Source organism: Juglans regia, chromosome 14 (genome assembly GCF_001411555.2).
Source record: "Juglans regia cultivar Chandler chromosome 14, Walnut 2.0, whole genome shotgun sequence".
NCBI classification, from domain to species: Eukaryota; Viridiplantae; Streptophyta; class Magnoliopsida; order Fagales; family Juglandaceae; genus Juglans; species Juglans regia.
In genome coordinates, this window is record NC_049914.1 from 26,668,244 (window position 1) to 26,692,062 (window position 23,819).

Sequence of the window (23,819 nt, forward strand, 5' to 3'; positions counted from 1 at the left end):
TCAAGTCCTCGTAGTAGTTGTAAAGGAAGATGGACATGGTGGAATAGGTACATCAACAACTCCTTCGAGCATCTGTGTAACCTTCCTCATAGTGGGTCTAAGAGACTGATCCTCTTGAATGCACCAAATGGCCACCTTCGCAAACCTCTCTACGTTCCCCATATCATCTATGGCCTTCACATCAAATTCCACCAGAGCATCTATTTCTCCATCTCTAAAGCAGTCATAAGCCCAATCAATTAAAATTGCATCATGTTCTCCGCCAGATTCCATTGCTAATAAGCTTTTCCGACAACAAATTATCTCTAGCAACACGACACCAAAGCTGTACACATCAACTTTAGAGGTGATTGGCGTGTTCTTGAACCATTCAGGTGCAACGTACCCTTTTGTTCCTCTAATGGCGGTATTAGTGTGGCTTTGATCCATCCTCAACAGCTTTGCTAATCCAAAGTCAGAAATTCGAGAATTGTAATATTCATCAAAAGTATGTTCTGTGGCTTTATATCGCAATGGATAATCTGACAGCAGCACGGAGCAATAAGTGAAGAAACAACCACATAACATAGAGACAATAAGTGAAAAGTTAACAAACACGGAGCAATAACCAAGAAGCACAGATCCTACGAGTATCAAAATCTTCTCCTTTTTCTTATTTTGGATCGGTTCCTTGCCTGATATCGGGTTACAAGGACCGCATAGAGTTGAATTATCTTTCCTTACCTTGATAAAAGCTTTCCCAGTAAAATTACTGTCGAATCTCCCGTTGGAGACTGGCAACTTCTTCTTCCAACAGCTATCACCAAATGCAAATACAGCAACAGTACACATACAATCTTGCAAGCAAGAATTCTTGCAATTCTCCTCGGTAAAAGGCCTCAAGCCAATGTAATCTGTCCCTGGCCAATCAGTATTTGGTATTTCCTCTATAGCATAAAGCTCCTTTTCAGAACTATGCTCATCTTCTGTACATTCCTGTGTAAAGTCTGGCTTGCAGCTTCCATAAGGATCATTTGGATCGAGAAAAGAGTATCCTCTTAGGCATTCACACTTGGGCCTTTTATATGCTTTAAGGCTACAGATAGTGATGTAACACCCGGGCTCATTAAACCCAAGGCCGGTATTGGATTTTTTTTTTTTTTTTTCCCCTCTCCTTCCCCAACCCCGATAGACTTGCCCAATCTTTTTCTCTCTTGTTTTCACGCAGTTGAGTAACCTACTAACCTCCCCTACCCCACGATGTCGTTTGCGGTGAGACGTTTCATGTTGCCACTTGCTTTTTTTTTTTTTTTTTTTATCTTCTCGACGGTTCTTCAATTTCAGCTTCTGCACTTCTGAAGATTCCTCCACCCAATCTCCATTATCTTCACGTCTAGGTAGTTTGAAGTTTGAACTTCCTTTCCGTTTTTGAGTTCTCTCCTTTATTGTCGTTTCCGTCCATCACTCGAGTCTCTCCCTCCTATTTTTTTATTGTCTTCTACTTGTAGTGCATTTCCATTTTTTTTTCTTCCATCCTCTCAAACTCTCTCTATTTGTCTATCTTTTCCGCACCACGTCGCTAGACACCTGGAAAATCCACCATCCAACCACCACCACATGTCAGCCCCCACTGCCTAGCACCTCTGTGTCCTCAACGGAAACCTGTCCCACACACTCGTCAGCCTCCGCTGAACCAGTCAAGATCACGCCAAAAAGGAATCAGAGCTGCCGCGCGTCTATCCCTTTTTCGCGAACCAGACAACAACTTTCCTTCTCTACTCAACCACCTTGCAAGGCGTTGCCTCACATCAGAAATACCATGAAAATAGCCCATCAATTGCGTCCCAACTACCCAACAACTTCCTCTGTTTTGCTATGCCAAAAATAGAGCAACCCACCACCAGTTCCACCTAAAACCGCAACTCCTTGTGTCAAGTGAAACCATCGCAAGCTACCCAGCCACCACAAGCGTTGCACGGTGCAGCCCGTGCCACACTCGAGTAACCACCCAGTCACCGTGAGCCTTATCTCAAACCACCAGCCTTTGCTCCAAGAGTCCACACGCTTGGCCATTCGCAGTTGATAGATGAGGGCTTGAGATACAATTCGATCTTCTGACCACTACTGACGCCATGCTCAGATCCTCCGTCCATGGTTGCACCCCCGTGCACGACCTCCACCCTTCACGGTAAGCTTCTATCGCTTTCACCGTGTCTTCCTCTCATGAGTCTCACTCTCGGACTCTCTCTCTTTTGCTCTCTCTCTCTCTCTCTCTCTCTCTCTCGCTCGTCCAATGCCATGCCGCCATGCTCACCATCGTCGTTCCCAGCCAAGCACACTATCCCGTCGCGCCTCTTATCCTCCCTCGGTGAGTATGCCTCTATGTTGCTCAGTTTTGATCTAGGCGTTCCTTTTATTTTGCCCCACATTTTTTCTTGTTTCTAGCCGTACCCAATGAGCATGCATGTTGATGTTGTTAGTTTTTGAAAACGCTCCTTTAGTTTAGATGGTTTCATATTGGACCGATTTTATATTAAAATGTTGTTAGGCGGGCCTTGTTTGAAGTATAAGAATTTACTTTTATGAATTCAAGTTAAATTATTAAATATTTTTACAATTTGGTTTTGGTAGTAAACTATAAGTATTTCAATCTTTTATTTTTTTTAAGCACTTTAAGTCTATTATATGAAATAAACCTTATATGGTTGTAAATTAAATATGATTAGTAGTTTGCAATGATTTTTTTAATATAAATATTATTAAGTATATTTTTTGAACTACTATTGTTTAAAAAAATTTACGATTTCCTACTACGTTATATGTTAGTGGTATTAAATTATGATTTCAATAATAGTTTGTAAATATATGAGTTTTAAATATGATTAAATTAATTTTTCAACATGAATCTAAGTTGTTTTACCATATTTGATAAAATTCTATTATGATAAGTTAAGAATATATTTAATAATAATAGTATATATTAGATTTCTGATATCTTAATAATTATCAAAGCTATTTTTCGTAGTATGAATTTAAGTAGATGGAGAGTTTTAGTAATTGTTTTAGAAGTTTAGTAACGCTTAGTATTCTGTATAGGTGATGAGTGACATTCATTCAGTACGATTGTGGAAAGATTCAGAATATTTAAAAAGTCCAAGTAAGCGGGGTTCATATACTAGTTTTGCACAAAAGAAATGAAATGATGTTGACTTTGAAATAAGCATGTTTGTTTTAGAAAATAAATCTGAAAAACGACCTCAGATATTTATTCTGCATATGCATAAATTCTATATAAGAGAATGTATTTTCTATCATGACTAGTTTAGACATGAGCTAATTTTGTACATTTTGTTTCTAAACTATGCAAAAGAGCGAATATGAAATTCTAAAAGTTTTGTTATGAATAACTGAAAATATTTTGATTCTGTCTATTTCGAACATGTGAAATGATCTGAAACTATTCAGTATTTTGTATTGATATGATATGTCATCTGAAAACCTTGGCATGAAGTTCTGATTCTATATCTGAATGTGATCTAGTTCCGATGATGTTCCGTTTTGTTTCGGTTAAGGCCCAACCACGAGTATAATGGTGGTTTATAACCCTACCACAGGGATGAAACATAGTATACGGCCCAGCCACGAGTATAATGGTGGTTTATAACCCTACCATAGGGTGAAACATGGTATTTGTCCCGATGTGATACTATGAGATAATATGAATATAATGTTTAAGTTTGGATATGCCAAATGATTTTCTTTTTGGGAACAAGTTTGTTTTTCTGAAAATTTCGCTCTGATGTTTTGTACCAAGTTTGTTTTTGCATTCCAAAAGTAAATATGTTGTTTCTACATTCTGAAAGTAAAAGTTTTGTTCTGTATGCCGAACTTTATAAATGCTCATGTTTACATGCTAGTATATGCTCTCTGCTTGCTGAGTTGTTGATAACTCACCTCTTATCTCCACAATATTTTTCAGATGATTTTGGATATTTCAACTGGGGATCAACATTTTGAAGTTTTGGGTGAGATGATTTAAGAGTAGTGGATTAAGTATAAAAAGTTTTCGATGAGTATTGGCGATTTTTCTTAAGAAATTTTATTGTGTTATGATGACTTGGCATTTTGAAAAATTGGTTATATTGAGGAAATTAGTTTGAATCGAATTTTTTTTATGATATTGAGAATTTGTAGTCTATAATTATATTATTAAAATGTGAGAGTAAGTGATAGGAAGTAACTCTCTGACCTGTGCGGGAACGGGACGTTACAGTGTTGTACCCACAAGCACCAGTACCTGCACGAGCCTGAAAATCCTTGCATATGTTATCTGGCACAGACCAAACAGAAGTCCAGATTTCATTGCCCAAGGAAGTAGTCTTTGGGTGAGAATACAAAGTGAAAATCCCATCAAAATTGAGAGTTGGTCGAACATAAGAATTTTCTGTTGAGACCTCTCATTGTGAGAGATTGATACGCTCCTCATTCTCTGTTAGTATATAAATGTAGCCTGATTCATCGAATACCAATTGCTTACCAGGACTTGATGCATTAGAATCACTCACAGTGCTCTCCTTTTCATAATAAGCTTCATTTGGTTGATTAGTGGGCAAGTTTATGCTATTGAGCACAAGTTTACTCCCTCCTTCAATGAAACGTAGCTGGAATCTTCCTTTGGAGAAGTTGTTCTCTGTTTGTCGAAAAGATAGGACCCCTCCCCTTTGTTGGGGAAATCAACACAGCGGAAGGATAAAAAGGGAAATAAAAGAGTACACTCATGCACTCAGTGATACCAAGAATTTAATGTGATTCAGCAACTACCTACATCCACAGAAAAGAGCTTCACTAATAAATAGTGGAACATAAGAAAATATTACAGAGGAGGAGGATCATACTCCACTCAACTCAACTCTCTTCTTTTCTCTTAGAGCTCTTCGGACTCTCTCTCTTTTCTTTTCTTCTTGGGTGTATCTGAAGCTCTCGCATGAAGCTTCAATTTATAGGCGCCTCAACGTATGAATGCATTTATTCGCATTCAATGGACAGTTGAGCGCTGGGCGCTGGAGGTTGAGCAGCAAGCAGTCAACAATGACTGCTTGCTTGGGCAGGGACTTCAACAATTCTCCTCCTCCATGCCCATTTACCTAGATGCTATCCATCCCAACTATGTTTCTGCATAGCTCAAACTTCTCACTTGTAACCACCTTCGTCAGCATGTCCGCTGGATTCTCTTTCGTATGGATCTTCACAAGCTTCAACAGTTGTTGTTCCATCGCTTCGCGTATCCAATGATAGCGGATATTAATATGCTTGGTGTGGGAATGGTACATTGAATTCTTGCTCAAGTCTAGAGCACTTTGACTATCACAATGTACCTTGTAGTCTTCTTGACTAACCCCTAATTCTTGGAGAAAGCGCTTCATCCACAACATCTCTTTCCCAGCTTCTGCTGCGGCAATGTACTCTACCTCTGTTGTGGATAAAGCAACACACTTCTGCAACTTGGACTGCCAAGAGACAGCTCCTCCTGCAAATGTGAAGAGAAATCCCGAAGTAGATTTCCTGCTATCCTGATTTCCTGCCATATTTGAATCTGTGTAGCCTTCCAAAACTGGTTTAGCTCCCCCAAAACACAAGCACATCTTTGATGTACCTTTTAGGTACCTGATAATCCACTTGACTGCTTCCCAATTATCCTTTCCTCGATTTGAAATGAATCTGCTCACCATGCCTACAATATGAGCAATATCTGGTCTGGTACAAACCATTGCATACATCAGGCTTCCTACTGCTGAAGACTAGGGGACTGCTTCCATTTCTTCAATCTCTTTCTTTGAAGAAGGACACGAGCCCTTGTTTAACTTGAAGTGGTTCGCAAGTGGAGTATTGACTGGCTTTACATCTCCCATGTTGAAACATCTGATGACCCGTTCAACATATTTTTGTTGTGATAGCCACACCCTTTTGGCTTTCCTATCACGAACAATCTCCATGCCCAAAATTTGCTGTGCTGGGCCTAAGTCCTTCATGTCAAAGGACTTGGATAGTTCCTTCTTTAGTTTGTTAATCATGGATCTATCCTCACCAACGATTAACATATCATCAACGTAAAGAAGGAGTATGACAAACTTGTCATCCTGGAACCTTCGAACATAGACGCACTGATATGCAACAAGTCTCTTGTAACCATGACTCATCATGAATGAGTTGAACTTCTTGTACCATTGCCTCGGTGCTTGCTTGAGGCCATAGAGACTCTTCTTTAGCTTGCAGACTAAGTAATCTTTCCCTGGAGCTTCAAACCCTTCTAGTTGCTCCATATAGATTTCCTCCTCCAAATCTTCATGGAGAAAGGCTGTCTTCACATCCATCTGTTCTAGTTTTAAATTCAAGCTGGCTACCAATCCGAGTATGACTCGGATTGACATCATTTTCACCACCGGAGAAAATATCTAGTCAAAGTCGATTCCCTTCTTATGTTGGAATTCTTTGACAACCAATATGGCCTTGTGCTTCATCAGCTTTCCTTGGCCATCTTTTTTCAGCTTGAACACCCATTTGTTCTTTAGGGCTTTCTTTCCTTCAGGAAGTTTCACCAATTCATAGGTCTAATTTTCCTGCAAAGAACTCATCTCTTCTTATATTACCTGCACCCATAGGCTTCTATCAGCATGAGTTTGAACTTCCAGGAAGCTCTCAGGCTCCCCCTAATCAGTAAGCAGAATATAGTCTGATTCTGGATATCTCCTTGACGGAATCTGTAGGCGGCCTCTTGCCGATCTTCTTGGTTGAGCTTCATCAACCAAAAGAGGTTCATCACCATCTAATCCTTGTGGTGGTACACCAGCTGCTGGTGGAGAGGGTTCTTGCTCCCCCTGCTTGACACCCTGAGCTTCTTCTTCTGCTTCTAGATCTCGATCTTGCATATCCTCATTATCTGTGGTAAACTGTAATGGTACAGGATTTGAAATATAGGAACTAAGCTCTACCGACATCAAGGAAGCTTCAGTTCCTATGTTCTGGTTTTCATAGAACACAACATCCCTACTTCTGACAATTCTCTTTGTCACTGGATCCCATAACTTGTATCCGAATTCTTCATCTCCATATCCAACAAAGATACATGGAGTTGACTTGACATCGAGCTTCTGTCTCAGCTCCTTGGATATGTGTGAAAAGGCTTTGCACCCAAACACTCTCAAGTGAGAGTAAGAGACATCTTTTCCAGACCAAACCTTCTCAGAAACTTCAAATTCCAGTAGTGCAGAAGGTGATTTGTTGATTAGGTAACAGGCAGCAGAAACAGCTTCACCCCAGAATGGCTTTGGTAACTTGGCCATACTGAGCATGCATCTTGTTCTTTCAATGATGGTCCGGTTCATTCTTTCGGCTACACCATTGTGCTGAGGGATATATAGGACCGTCTTCTCATGTCGAATACCGCGATCAGTGCAGTATGCAGCGAACCTTTTGGAAATATATTCTCCTCCGTTGTCCGTTCGCAGACACTTCAACTTCTTTCCTGTCTCTCTTTCCACTAGGGTGTGGAAATTCTTGAAGTGCTCGAAGACTTGATCCTTTGATTTCAAAACATATACCCAGACCTTTTGTGAAGCATCATCAATGAATGTCACGAAATATCTGTTACCTCCCAATGACTCTTCTTCCATGGGACCACATACATCAGAGTGTACTAGACTCAACAACTCTGATCTTCTCTTCGTAGAGGATTTAAACGAGATTCTGCATTGTTTTCCAAACAAACAGTACTCACAAGGGTTTAACGCTGTTCCTTTGGCAACTTTGATGAGTGTCTTCTTCACAAGCATATCCAACTATTTCTCACCCATGTGTTCGAGTCTCTTGTGCCACGGATTCGGTGATACCTCGTCTTCTGCTGCATTGAGGCTATCAAAACCAATCTTCACATGGGTTTTGTATAACGTACTGCAAATATGTCCTCGGGCGACAACCATGGCACCTTGTGATAGCTTCAAAGTGCCATTGCTGAAGTAGCTGTCATAGCCCTGTTGATCAAGGGCTGTCCCAGAAATCAGGTTGAGCTGAAGGTCAGGAATGTGTCGAACATCCTTCAACACCATGGTGCAACTAACGTTGGTTTTTATCTGCACTTCCCCAACTCCCATGATCTTCGAGGAACTGGCATTCCCCATCCTTATCGTACCAAAGTCTCCTGCTTTGTACGTATTGAAAAATTCACTATAGGAAGTCGCGTGGTATGATGCTGCTGTGTCTACCACCCACTCAACTTCGTGGCTTGCAACGTGCAGACACATCTCGTCACTGGTGGAAAGTATTGCCACATCTCCCGAAAGAGTGACAAGGGTTTCACCATCTTCTTTCTTTAGCTTACTGCTTTGACCTTGCTCCCTTAAAAACTTGCGGCAGTATTTCCTCATGTGGCCTTCTTTGCCACAATAGTAACACTTCATGTTACTCGTCTGCTGGTTCCGACTACTTCTGCCTCCACTTCTCCCTCTATCATTACCTTGAGGCCTTTCTCTACTCTTGATGACAAGGACATGAGTTTGATTCATGCTCGTCTCTTTTTGTCTGGCCTCCTCATTGAACAGGGCATCCTTAACCATCGTCATGGTAAGTTTGCCATCTGGAGTAGAGTTACTTAGGGAGACCACTAGCGTCTCCCAACTGTCTGGTAACGAACTGAGAAGTAGTAGGGCTTGTTCTTCATCGCCAAGATTCAATTTGACGGACCCGAGCTAGTTAACTAAGTTTTGAAACTTGCTAGTGTGCTCAGCAACAGAGGTGTCGCTTTTCAACTTCAAGTTAACAAGTCGTCTTATCAACAAGGCCTTGTTTTGAGCAGTCTTAGCTTGATACATATCCTCCAACTTCTTCTAGAGGTTATATGCATTTGTCTCCTGGGCCACGTGGTGAAAGACACTATGATCAATCCATTGCCTGATCTGACCAATAGTCTTCTTGTGCATCTTTTTCCACACTTGATCCGTAACTTCATCTGGCTTATTCCCTTCATCTTCCAAACGGCCAGATAGATCTTTATAGTTCAAGAGATCCTCCATCCGAGGTCTCCAAAGACTGTAGTTTGAGGCAATCAGTTTTATCATGGTGCCTGATGCTGAATCTTTCATTGATTTAGACTGATTCTAAATACAAAATGGAAAGTACAGAATCTTTGAGGTGAAATATCACAAAACAGACAGCACCGTTGGGTCTTGAACATCTGATTTTGTTGGAAACGAGTATTGTTTCGTCAAAATCGGACTCAGATTGCACAAGGAATGAGCAAAAGAACCAGAACAGGAACTCTATCGCGCGTGCAACGCGTCACGCGACAAACAACGCGTAGGCACGTGTTCTTCTCGCGCAAAGCCTCACTGGTGCGCGTGGAATGCGTAGGCGCGTGTAACTCAAGCGCGTTCTGGAGTCAGGGGCACGTTAGGCGGGTGAAATTTGACGCACAAGGGCTTCTTTGTAGCGCGTGCAGCGTGTGGTGCGCGTGGGGGTCACGTGCTCGATCATCTCCTGGGCGTCACTCTCCGACCTTCAGATGGCGCATGGGGGCACGTGCGGTGTCAGTTCGGCCTCTGGTTTTCACCGCTTTTCTTGTCTCGATGAGACGAACACAGTGGTATGCTCAAATTTACAAACTGAGCAATACACTAAAAACGAGTTTTCTATAAAAAAAAAAAATCCTCCCAACAATCGCTTTGATGCCACTTGTTGGGGAAATCAATACAACGGAATGAATAACACAGGAAATAAAAGAGTACACTCATGCACTCAGTGACACCAAGAATTTAACGTGGTTCGGCAACTGCCTACATCCACAGAAAATAGCTTCACTAATAAATAGTGGAACACAAGAAAATATTATAGGGGAAGAGGATCATACTCCATTCCACTCAACTCAACTCTCTTCTTTTCTCTTAGAGCTCTCCGGGCTCTCTCTCTTTTCTCTTCTTCTTGGGTGTATCTGAAGCTCTCGCATGAAGCTTCAATTTATAGGCGCCTCAACGTATGAATGCATTTATTTGCATTCAATGGATAGTTGAGCGCTGGGCGTTGGAGGTTGAGCAGCAAGCAGTCAACAATGACTGCTTGCTTGGGTTGGGACTTCAACACCCTTTCCATTTTATGTGTTGGCAAGATCGTCTCGATAGGATTAAGAAAGCTTTCCCATACCTTATTTATAAAGTTGTTGTCTTCGAGCACAAAGTTGCATGTGTCGTACATTGAACCAAAGGAAGCAACACCAGTTAGGTTTGGGGATACCCACAACACTACACCTTGAGGGCTAGTAAGTAATAGCCCACGATTAGCAGTTATCTCCATTTTGGATTCCCTTGGGGCATGATTATCTCCATTTGCAGACCAGATTATGGTTTTGCCTGCAATCTTGTCATACCAAATAGAAAGAACAAAGAAATCTGTGTTGGTGAGATGGCGAAACCCAAAGGCAAAATCACCAGAAGGAGAGAGCCATGAAGAGTTCTCATTATTTGCATAGAGTGAACTCCCCACAGTCATGTTGCCACTAGTTTGAGCAATGGCCGAAATTGGTAGGGGTGCTACCCACCCCTTACGGGGTGGGGGCACCCCTTTCCCGCACCCCGCCCCGGTGGGTGGGGTGCGGCCCTGCCTCTTTTCACTTTAAAAAAAATACTATATTTATTTTATTTAAAACTTATTTATTAGTGTAAAAGTAATTAAAAATACATTTTTAGATCCAAATTATAAATTTAAATTTTATAAATATGATTATAATTTAAAAACTATGTAATTTTTAAATTTGCTAGTGCATATTTTGTATAAATTATAATGTATTAATTTTTAAACTATGTAGTTTTTAAATTTGACAATGCATATTTTATGAACAAGTCTAACAAATTATAATATATATATTTATATATATACAATTTGTAAAATATAAATATGTATTGATATTTATATATATGTATATAATATATATATATATATATAAATGGGGGGGGGTTGGGGTTGGGCCCTCCCCATCACCCGCCCTCGCTAGGAGTCCTAGATGTGGGGCGGGGAGGACCCCGCCCCAGCATGGGCGGAGTGGGGTTGCCCGCCCTGCCATGCGGGGGCAAAGTGGAAGCAGGGCGGGCAGCAAGGGCCCCGCTCCCGCTGCTCACCCCTAGAAATTGGTAGCAGAAGTAGCAAATAAAAGAAAATTTCATTAAGAGCGAAAGCCATTTGGACGCAGAAGGAAATTGGGTTCAGACGATTACAAGAAATGGGTTAAGGAAGGTGAGAACTAAAGCCACACGCCGAGAAAAAAAAAAAAACAGAGAACTAAAGCCAGACGTTGTATGAATAGCAATAGTAAGCCAAGCAACACGGTTTCTTGGTCAACGTACCTGGAACCATGTCTTACTTTTTTTTTCTTCTTATGTATCTTCGTGTAGTCAAGCTGTGTCCAATTTGAGATATTTTTAGGTAGTTTTAAAATATCTAACTATTATTTTTTATTAATTTTTACATTTATTATTATTATTATTTACTTCTATTTAATATTTTTTTATTATTTTTTTATTACTATTCATAAAATATCTGAAAATATCTCTTTGTCCAAACTCTACCAAATCTACAAACTGAGAGGACAAAATCCGAATAAAGTCTTACATCAGTTTGGATAATAAGATGAGATAAAATGATTTTGAATAAAAGTTGAGAATTAAATATAATATTTTTAAAACATTATTTTTTAAAATTATTATTATTTTGATATTTAAAAAAATTAAATTATTTATTATATTTTTTATGAAAATTTGAAAAAGTTGTAATGATGAGCTGAAAATTATTAACATATATTGTTTGATATATCATTTTTTAATATAATTTAACCTTAATTACTTATTATTTAATTTTCATTACTTATATATTGTAATAGATCAAATGTAACATTAAATATGAGAAACGTGATTAGAGGACTAGCTGCTTCATCGAAGATAATGACAGCTTGATGGAAACTACATGAAGCTTTAAAAAATGTAAGCCATATAGATCTTTCCACCTAAAGAGAACGATCAGGTCAATGAACCAGAACATAACAATGGCAATGGACCACAAGTGGAAGGCTACAAATTCTAAAATCTGAAAATTGGATTGAACTAACCAATGCAAAAATTAAAAACACAAGCCTCTGCCTGAAATTTCAAAAAGGCATAAGGCACCTGTCCATGGTTCACCGTAGTCAAACCAGTCCATGTTGACCATGAAATTTAAGAGTTTGATTTGCATTACTACATAATATTAAAAGCTACTCATCATCCACCTTAACCCACCTTTTTCCGATTGTCTGAAGCCAAATATTGCTTTTGGTAATGGCTTCTGCTCTTCCTCCAACTTTCTTTTCCCTGCTGCTGCTGCTCTTTCCAATTTCTGCTATTGCTCAAACTAGTCGTAACATCACCGTGGGTAGTTCTTTGTCAGCAACTGATGACAACTCGACATGGCTTTCTCCTTCGGCTGATTTTGCCTTTGGATTTCACAGACTCAACAACAGTGATTTCTTCCTGCTCTCTATTTGGTATGACAAGACACCGGACAGAACCTTAGTTTGGTATGCAAATGGAGATCGCCCTGCTCCAAGAGGATCAAAAGTGGGACTAAGTTCTGATCGTGGATTAGTTCTCACTAGCCCTCAACGCGAAGAGTTATGGACATCTCAGAACCTTACTGGTGTTGTTGCCTCTGGTGCGATGAACGATACTGGCAACTTTGTGCTCCGAGATAGCAGCTTCAATAAGGTATGGGAAAGCTTCCAGTATCCTGCCGATACTATCTTACCTACACAGAAGATGGAAAGGGGAGGGTTCCTTTCATCTCGACAATCAGAGACCAAGTTTTCCAAAGGAAGGTTCCAGCTTCGTTTCGTTCAAGACGGGAATAAGCAAAAGATAGAGGTTGGTACTCTTGTGCTCAATACCATAAACTTGCCCACCAATGAACCTAATACTCCTTATTATGAAAAAGAAAGTACTGTTGAAGGTAATGCATCAAATGCCGGTAAACAATTTGTTTTTGATGAGTCTGGCTATATGTATATCCTTAAAGAGAATGAGGAACGTAGCATTCTATCACCGGAAATTCTCTCTTCAGAAAATTCATATTTTAGAGCTACTCTCAATTTTGATGGTATTTTCATTCTGTATTCTTACCCGAAGACTGCCACCGGCAGTAAAAGCTGGACTGCAATTTGGTCTGAACCGGATAATATATGCATGGGTGACTTTATTGAATCAGGAATGGGTATTTGTGGCTACAATAGTGTCTGTTATCTCCAACCAGATAAGAGGCCAAGGTGTGAGTGCCCAAGAGGATACTCTTTACTTGATCCAAATGATCCTTATGGAAGTTGCAAGCCGGACTTCATACAGGGATGCAAAGAAGATGAACTTAGCTCCCAAAAGGATCAGTATTATTTAGAGAATCTGACAAATACTGATTGGCCAACATCAGATTACATTAAATTGGTGCCTTTTAATGAAGATAATTGCACAAATTCTTGCTTGCAAGATTGTATGTGCGCTGTCGCCGTAGTTACAGATGGCAATACCTGTTGGAAGAAGAAGCTACCACTCTCCAATGGGAGATTCGCCTTAACTTTTCCAGGTAAGGCATTCATCAAAGTTAGGAGAGAGAATTCCACCCTACTAGGTCCCTATTTCCCGGTTCCAGACAACGAGACAATCCGAAAAAAGAACCAAGACGGTTTGGTAATTGGAGGGTCAGTGCTTCTAGGCTTCTCTGTGTTCATTAACTTTATACTGATTGCCACTATGCTTTATAGCTTTTACTTCATTTACCAAAAGAAAATCAAACAAATTAACCAAAATGGTGTTGGCTTGGAAATGAATTTGCGTCGTTTTACCTACAAAGAGCTTGAAGAAGCCACAGATGGCTTCAAGGAAGAACTGGGAAGGGGAGCTTTTGGTGTTGTTTACAAAGGTGAAATAAAGATGGGCTCTAATGTCCAGCTTATGGCAGTCAAGAAGATAAACAGTGTTTTCCAGGAGAATGCGAAGGAATTCAATGCTGAAGTAAATATAATTGGTAAGACACATCACAAGAACCTGGTTAGACTACTTGGCTTCTGTGATGAGGAACGACAACGGTTGCTGGTATATGAGTTCCTGAGCAATGGCACTTTATCTGGTTTCCTTTTTGGAGATTCAAAACCAGATTGGGAAAGGAGAATCAAAATTGCTTTTGGGGTTGTGAAAGGACTCTTGTATTTACACGAAGAGTGCAGCACCCAAATAATCCACTGCGACATAAAGCCTCAGAACATACTCCTTGATGAATATTTCAACGCAAGAATTTCTGACTTCGGATTAGCAAAGCTGTTGATGATGAATCAGAGCAAAACCCATACCGCCATTAGAGGAACAAAAGGGTACGTTGCACCTGAATGGTTCAGGAACATGCCAATCACAGCTAAAGTCGATGTGTATAGCTTTGGGGTGATGCTTCTAGAGATCATTTGCTGTCGAAAAAGCGTGGACATGGAGTCTGAGGGAGAGGACAGAGCAATCTTAACTTATTGGGCTTATGACTGCTTTCAAGAAGGGACACTGGATGCTCTGGTAGATTATGACATGGACGACATGTTGAAGCTTGAGAGATTTGTGAAGGTTGCCATTTGGTGTATTCAAGAAGACCCGACTCTTAGACCCACTATACGGAAGGTTTCCCAGATGCTGGAAGGAGTTCTTGATGTACCGGTTCCACCCTGCCCATTTCCTTATGCCGCTAGTACTATAGTTACTGCAAATTGACGCCAGCATTTCTCAGTTATTGTATAGTTTTGGTATTTACTTCTATTCAAAGAATTATCTCTTTCTATTCAGACCGAGCATTAATACGAGGAAGACAGCTGTTTTGATGTATCCAGCTAGCTGTTGCAGATATGTTTGTGAAGTTTCTCAGAGAATCGTATTACTTCACATAAATGAAATGCCTCTTTCTTCACGATTAGCATCAACTTTTTTTTTATTTTTGAAAAAAAAACCTCTTCGTATTCATTGATAATCAAGTAACAGTTTGACTATACAACTTATCATTTTCCAGTAAAACATTTATAGACTCAGGACCCTCTTCCACCCAGTATTGATCATTGCTGCAATACAGTGCCATCTTTGCCAAGTGATGAGCCACTTCGTTACCTTCACGATGACTGAACCCCAGCTTCAATTATCTGACCATGCCGAGAATCGTTTTCCCCTTCTCTCTTTACTGACTCGATCACCTCTTTTGCATCCCCCTCAAAATATACATCCCATAACCCCAATTCCTTGCACATCTCCATTGCCTCCCATAGTGTCATACTCTCTGCAGCAAAGGAAGAGCTGGAATATCTTCTGTTAGCACATTTTGCAGCAACCAATTCACCGTTATGATGTCTAATAACAATCCCAACTCCTGTTAAGTAAAGTGTTTCATTTAAGGCCGCATCAAAATTAGCCTTCAGGCTTCTGCCCTCTGGCCGTCTCCGTCTCAAAACTCTTCTGTCATCACCCCCAGCCTTTGGCCCTCCTTCCCCCTTCCTTCTAGCTTCCTTATAATCTTCGTGGCCTGCAATAGAAAGCTGTACAACCTGTGCCGGAGATAAGAATTTCTTTTCAAAAACGAACTTATTCCTCCTGTGCCAAATATTCTTCATTATCAGTACCATTTTTTCTATATTATCGGTATTCAACTTTCTATACATCTCTAACCATAACTGTAAAAAATTACCCCCATCTGTAGCCCACTTCTTGAAACTGAAAGTCTTATATATCATGTTGTAATCTGATTAAGAAATATGCATATGCGATTCATCCTGCAAATTGGAACCTGAAGCCGCAAACATGGGATAAGTAAAGCCTCTGATCATACCTTGTTAGTTGGGTCTTTTGGTTTTTGATACCTGGTTTTTTACTCTTTATGTTTATTTGTAATCCTCATTTGTTTAGTTGTAACCATAGTTTTTCTCTACAAAAAAGAAGATCATCAATAAAATTGAAAATACCTCACTACCCAAACGCTACCAAATCTACCAACTGAGAGGACAAAATTCGAATAAAGTCTTACACCTGTTTGGATAGTGAGATGAGATGAGATGATTTTAAATGAAAGTTTAAAATTAAATAAAATATTTTTAAAATATTATTCTTTAACATTATTATTATTTTGAGATTTGAAAATTTTGAATTATTTATTATATTTTTTGTGAAAATTTAAGAAAGTTGTACTGATAAGATGAAATGAAATGAAAATTATTAACATATATTGTTTGATATATCATTTTTTAATATAATTTAACCTTAATTACTTATTTAATTTTCATTTCTTATATATTGTAATAGAAATGTACCATTAAATATGATAAATAGTTTGGGTTTGGATTTCTAGTACCCCAATTAATTAGTACCAAACTCATGACTAATCTGGCCAATAATAATATCTGTTGTAGTTTTTTATTTTTTTGTTTAATTTTCAAGTATTAGTTCATATAGGCTTGTGCAAGAAATTGGATGGTGTAGATAAAAATGATCTGAGAGATGAGGCAATGATCTCTCAACCTTCCCTCAGTATATAGCTGAACATGTTATGTTTCCATGCGACAGTGTCAAAAACCTTGCTGGGGAGGGGATTGGGGCAGCCCACATCAAGTCCCCTCCCCCTCTCTTGCATTTTATGATGAGTATAATTTTTCTATACATATAAGTTTAACTCTCAGATTATATTCTTGACGTGATGTCATATAATTTATTAAAAATATATGAAAAAAATACAAACCGAATCTAAAATTTTAGTCGGCTACGTTTGGGTAGCGAAGATATCTCAAAACTTTTCAAATATTTTCGTATTGATAAAAATACTCCACATGCCAAACACAGTGAACCATCTTCGTATCAAGGTCTCTCCAAAGTCTCTCCACTATAATATTTATCATTATTATATATAAATAAAATCATCATTAAAAAAAATCAATCATTGATGAGACCCACACATTTTTCAATTATCTATCTGAAAGTCAACAACTCAACATATTTCATACATCCAAACAACTCAAAATAACGAGACCCACAAACCCACTTCAATTTTTACTTATAACTATTCACAAACATTCTATAATATTTATCACTATTAAATATAAATAAAAAATAAAATCATTATAATATTTATCACAATTATATATAATAAATAAATAAAATCACTATAATATTTATCACTATTATATATAAATAAAATCATCATTAAAAAAAATTAATCGTTGATGGGATCCACACTTTTTTCAATTATCTATCCAAAAGTCATTAACTCAATTTTTAGTAATGGGACCCACACATTTAGTCATAGATGATTGCTATGATCGGGAAGATTGTGGACTACCTAGCTATATTTATAAACTCTTCAAATTCTTAATTTCAAATATTTTTAAATGAATTTTGTGTTATATATGTGGGTTAGGAATTATTCAATCGTGTAGGGGAAAAAGAGAAAAAATCTTCAAATAAATGTTTAAAAATTATTCAAATTTTAATTTCTCTAAACGCATATTTTTGTGTTTCTCAAATCATATAATGGAAATAGAATTATATTTTCTGCTGAGTAAGGATGATACCCACATAATACTAACATTTACCTTTCTTTTCTTTTAGTCATGCTAAGTAACTTAGTTACGTAATCAAAATACATCAGCTTATTTAGTTTTGAAAAATCTTCTATGGAAGTACTATCGAGCAATCGAATTCTGTACGCAAGTGCCATCATTCCTAGCCTCAATTCACTTGGATATTTTCTTCTTGGTAGTGCTACAGCTCCCGCTGGGGCTGCAGCATGTATTTATTATTTACATGTACTGTTTTTAAGTTATTTTTTATATAAATTTTTTTAATATTTTTAAAATATAAAATAAATTTAGAATATCATTAAAAATATTTTTTTAATTAAAAAGTAAAAAACAAAATTATTAAAAAATACTTTATTAATCACGAAGTAAAATAAAAATTATAAAAAATATTTTTTATTTTACTTCGTGATTAAGAAAAAATTGTTTAATAATATTATGAATTTTTTTATAAAGGATGATGCTAGAACCACCGCTGGAGCTCCCGCTGGCTCTAACATAGTGTTTTTTTATATATTTTTTTAAGTTATTTTTTATATAGATGTTTTTAATACTTTTAAATAGTTTTAAAAAAAAATTTAAAACATCATTAAAAAATACTTTCTTAACCGGAAAGTAAAAAAAAAACAATTATTAAAAAACACTTCCTTAATCACGAAGTAAAATAAAAAATATTAAAAAATATTTTAATATTTTACTTCGTGATTAATAAAGTATTTTTTAATAATTTAATAAATTTTTTATTTTTTTAAAATATTTAAAATTATTTAAAAAATCTATATAAAACAAAAAACAAATATATATATATATATAAAAATATAGGAGCCCCCAGCGGGGGCTCCCAGCGGGGGCTCTAGCATTATTCTTTTCTTCTACACTTTTTCGAGAAAATCTGGATTAGAATGGTCAACGTACGGCTGCAACTATGTTAGGGTCTTCCTAGAGTGCTCCAGGGCTAACGTAGGTCTCATGGGTAATATGGATGTAGAGTAGTGTGAGGATAGAGATAGAACATATGCATATTTGTATTGTGGATGAATGTATGAACGAGCTATCATGAACATGAAGAAAGAAATGAACGAATGCAAGGTGTATGTTGAAATTCCTCAAAGGGACGTACTGTATTGCCACATTGGGAGCATTCGAGGTCTCCCTTCCTCCAAGAATTCCACTACAAAAGATTCCGGACCCCCTCTCCACTTCCTCACTGCCTGACTATATTCCCACTCTAACAAACTCTTCCCTTTGATAAAATTACATCCCACAACAGAATTGTAAATGACAGTAATAAAATGCACCGTTTAGGACACTCCCCCAAACAATGCGTTACATATTCAAACTAAAAACGACAATGCTAAATATAACACTCAAAACGACATTAAATTCCTTCCCCATGAAACGGTGAGGTTTGGGCTTCATTTAATCCACTGCTTCCTCCAATGAAGCCGTCTAGAGTAGACCCATCTCAAACACTTGAACTCAACACTTATCACTTCCGAACCCATAACTTCGATTCCATTTCATCAGTTCTTTAGGGTTCTTGACAACTGCCCTCTTCTTCACAGCACCTTGCCCACAAGGTGCGAGTAAAGGTGCTGCAACTCCCACAGCTTCTCCCAAGTATTATTCTCCTCCGTTGTGCCCACTCACTTCACTAAAACTTCCGTAATCGCGCGATCCCCATGGCGCTTCATACGTCGTTCAACAACAGCTTCGGGCTCAGGTTGGACTTCGCCTTGTGTATCAACTGGAGGTAGAGTGGCTAAAGGCTGCGTTTGGGCTCCAATCTTCTTCTTGAGGCATGACACGTGAAAAGTGGGGTGGAGCTTGGACCCTTTCGGCAAGTCCAACCGATAAGCAACCTCTCCCATTTTCTGCAATACCTGGAATGGGCCATAAAATCGAGGAGAAAGTTTCATGTTTCTTTGATTAGCCACTGATTTCTGTTTGTAAGGCTGAAGCTTTAGGTAAACCCAATCTCAAATCTCAAAGTGTCTTTCCGATCTATGTTTATCTGCTTGTATTTTCATACGATTTCTTGCATCATGTAACTTCTCCTTAAGCACTTGTAACACCTTATCTCGGTTCTGTAGTGTTTGGTCGATCTAGTTGTTTGCTGTTGTTCCTGGTATATAAGCTAATAGAGACCAAGGTGCATAACCATACAGGGCCTCGAATGGGGTCATTTTTGTGGAGGTGTGGTATCAGGTATTGTACCACCACTCTCCAATTGCCAACCACTGCACCCACTTCTGGGGTTTCACCCTAGCGTAGCACCTTAAATAATTTTCTAAACATTTGTTTAACGCCTCAGTCTATCCATCAGACTGTGGATGATATGCTGAGCTGTGATTGAGGGTCGATCCTTGTAGTGCAAAGAAGGCTCTCCAAAATGAACTCACAAAGATCGGGTCCCTGTCTGAAACAATAGTTCTTGGTAAACCATGCAACTTAAAGACATGATTTAGGAATAAGTTGGCCACTGTCGCAGCAGTATATGGATGGAACAGTGGGATAAAGTGACCAAACTTGGTGAAACGATCAACCACCACCAAGATGACATCAAATCCCTGAGACTTAGGCAATCCCTCGATAAAATCCATTGAAATGTCCGTCCATGCCTATTTCGGAATAGGTAAGGGTTGCAAGAGACCGGCGGGGGAAAAAGTCTCGTACTTATTGGCTTGACAAACCCCACACTCTCTTGCCGTCCTCTTAATGTCCTTCTTCATACCACTCCAAAAGAAATCTCTCTTAGCCCTTTGGTATGTTTTCAGATACCCGGAGTGTCCTGCCATTGGATTGTCATGTATGTACTGCATTACCTTGTTTTTGAACAATGATTCAGCCACAATCACAATCCTGCCCTTTTTAAGTAAGAGCCATTGCTGCAATTGGTAGCCCTTTGGAGAATCGCTGTCTTACTGTAATTTTTGCATTAACTGTTGCATTTCAACAGAAGTTGTGTAGCTGGCCTTTAATTCTTCTACCCAATCAGCTGTAGGAAATGATAGCATAGCTAGAACAGCCCCACCATCCTCATTCTGATCCTCCACTCGTGATAGGGCATCTGCCACCACGTTCTCCTTTCCCTTCTTATACACGATAGAGAAATCATAACCAATCAATTTATTGATCCACTTTTGTTGGGCTGCAGTACCAACTCGTTATTCCAATAAAAACTTTAAAGCTTGTTGGTCGGTTTTAACTACAAATGATTGGCCCAGCAAATAGGGTCTCCATTTCCTCACTGCTGTGACTAAGGACAACAACTCCTTCTCATAAGTATAGAGCAGTAATGCATTTCCCTTTAAGGCCTTACTCATGTAAGCTAATGGTTGTCCAGCTTGCATTAACACTGCCCCCATTCCGCGCCCACTAGCGTCACGCTCAATAGTGAAAGTTTGTGAGAAATTCGGAAGTCTTAGAACCGGTGGCTGTGTAACTGCTAACTTCAAGTTATTAAAGGCTTTCATTGCCTCGGTTGACCACTAAAAACATTTTTCTTTAGTAAATCAGTAAGGGGAACTGCTATCACCCCATAATTCTTAATGAATTTACGATAATAGCCTGTCAACCCCAAAAATCCCCTCAATGACTTCACATTCTTTGGTTTGGGCCACTGTAGCATGGCTACTACTTTCTTGACATTGGCTGCCACCCCTTTTTCACTTATCACATGACCCAAATAATCAATTTTCGACACCACGAACTGACATTTTGATAACTTAGCGAACAACTCATGTTGCTGTAATGCCTCCAAAACCTTCTCTAAGTGACCCAAATGTTCAACCCAACCCCTGCTGTAAACTAGTATATCATCGAAAAATACTAGGACAAACCTTCTCAAATAAGCTCAAAATACATCGTTCATTAACCCTTCGAAGGTTGATGGTGCATTCGTTAATCCAAAAGGCATCACGAGAAATTCATAGTGCCCATCGTGAGTCCTAAATGTTGTTTTCTCCACATCTTCCGGTATTACCCGTATTTGATGATAACTAGATCTTAAATCCAACTTGAAAAATACAACCGACCCATGCAACTCATCCAGTAGTTCATCAATAACGAGAATCGGAAATTTATCTTTTATAGTTTCCTTATTAAGCGCCCTATAATCGACACACATCCTCAAACTTCCATCTGACTTCCATACTAACAACACCGGAGACTAAAAAGGGCTGGCACTAGGTCGTACCACCCCAGTTTCGAATAGTTCAGCTACTATTTTTTCAATTTCCTCCTTTTGATAATGAGGATATTGATAGGGTCGTGCTGTAATTGGCTTGGTTCTCTCCTTGAGGGTGATTTTGTGATGATGTACACGTGAGGGCGGTAGCCCTTTAGGTGTCTCAAATACCCCTTTGAACTTTTTGAGTAGATTCTGCATCTCTTTTCCCAAACAACCCACCTTTCCTTCTTCCTCCCTTACTAATAACTGTAACATCAGCCCTTTTCCGTTGTTAACAGAATTAAACAAGGAATTGTTACTCTCCACCAAGGTGGAGTCCTTCAAAGTCAACCCCACCAAGATAACTTCCCTTCCACCATACCTAAATTTCATTGTTAGATTATTGAAGTCCCACCGAATGAGCCCAAGCATTTCCAGCCACTCTACTCCCAACAGCACATCAAAACCACCATGAGGTAAAATGTAACAAGGAGAGTTGAAATAGGTATCTTGTATTTTTGTGTGAGCTGCACTACAATACCCTTCACTATATATAAGCTGTCCATTTGCAACCCTCACAGCAATTTTCTGTTTTTCTTCCACTGTCAACTTGGTCTTCCTCACAATAGATGGGTCGAGGAAATTCTGTGTGCTCCCCGAGTCCACGAGAATCACCACTAGCTCTCCCCCAATGGTTCCTCTCAACCTCATTGTCTTGGCACTAGGAGTTCCTGTGAGAGCATTTAATGAGATCTCGGGTTCTAGGTTCATTTCTTGGACCATAGCTGGAGCTTCTTTAGTCAACTCCTTAGCTACATCTTCCTCTTCCCCACCATCTTCCAGCCCATCATATCCTTGTAATAAGTAAATTCGGGGCTTTGTGCACATGTGATTTGGGTTCCATTTTTCTTCACAATGGAAACATAAGCCCTTCTTTCGTTTCTCATCCATCGATAATGATGACACTGCACTGTGAAAAGTTCTCAGCCCTCTACTACTACCTTCACCTCCAACAACCGTGTTGCTAGGTCCATGACCTGCTGGTATCATGCCTCTCTCATTGTTCAGCTTAATGGGTTTACGAATACTACTTACGTATTCCTCTTGCACCCGAGCTAAAACCAAATGCAGCATTTAAATTAAGAGGATTGAACATACGTAGGGGTAACCTGATTTCATCTTTCAGTCCGCTGACAAAACAACTCAGCTTATGATGGTCCGAGAGCCCTCGTAATCGATTTGATAGCGCCTCAAATTGTGCTTTCAAGTTAGCTACTGACGAAGTTTGCTTAAGACGAGTATGGGTCTCCATAGGATCGTCGTAAGTTGTGGGTCCAAAACGGACCAGTAAGGCTCGAACCATGGTGTCCCAGCTATTAAACTAAGCTGTGTCAAGGGCATCCTGGTACCACACCAAGGCTTCCCCCTCCATGTGATAGGAAGCAACTAGTAGGCGTTGAGTTTGGTTTGTTTGATGATATTTAAAGTATTTAGAAGCTTTGAATATCCATGCTGATGGATTTTCTCCACTGAAATGAGGAAAGTCTAATCTGATGCCTCTCTAAAATCCCCCTCTATTTTGATGTTGATCCCCCTCATGTGTTTCGTACAGGTCTCTGTTTGCATGGGCATTTTGTTGGGCATTCTGATTGGCTACCATTGTACTCATCATATCCATGAACTGGTCCATCCGAGTATCAGCTGTCTGCTGGTTTGCACGTATTTCACGTAGCTCCTCGCCCAAAATATCGATTTGGCATTGAAGACCCTCAAGATTGTTCTGTTTGGAACGTGATGCATCAGCCATGCTATGAGTTGTTTTATGAAACTGAAATGGATTTTTGTTGGGTTTTATGGATTTATGGGTTGTAAGGCTTGTTGAATGGAATGATTAAATGTATTAATGGTGTTTGTAACTGCGGAAGCTAGGTCTGGTTAGGATCAGTGCTCAAGATACCAATTGTTAGTGTCTTCCTAGAGTGCTCCAGGGCTAACGTAAGTCTCGTGGGTAATAGGGATGTAGAG

At 39.1% G+C, this 23,819-nt stretch overlaps 2 protein-coding genes and 1 pseudogene across 2 annotated transcripts; 1 reads left to right on the plus strand and 2 right to left on the minus strand.

Moving 5' to 3' along the window:
* Positions 1-2,052, minus strand: LOC109001619 (annotated as a pseudogene).
* Positions 2,053-12,255: 10,203 nt separating this feature from the next.
* Positions 12,256-14,901, plus strand: LOC118344550 (G-type lectin S-receptor-like serine/threonine-protein kinase LECRK4). The gene has a single exon (XM_035685540.1). The coding sequence runs from the start codon at positions 12,330-12,332 to the stop codon at positions 14,784-14,786; it is 2,457 nt and encodes an 818-aa protein (XP_035541433.1). The 5' UTR covers positions 12,256-12,329; the 3' UTR covers positions 14,787-14,901.
* Positions 14,902-15,175: 274 nt separating this feature from the next.
* LOC109001620 lies at positions 15,176-15,682 on the minus strand. Its single transcript, XM_018978970.1, has one exon. The coding sequence runs from the start codon at positions 15,680-15,682 to the stop codon at positions 15,176-15,178; it is 507 nt and encodes a 168-aa protein (XP_018834515.1).
* Positions 15,683-23,819: the final 8,137 nt, after the last annotated feature.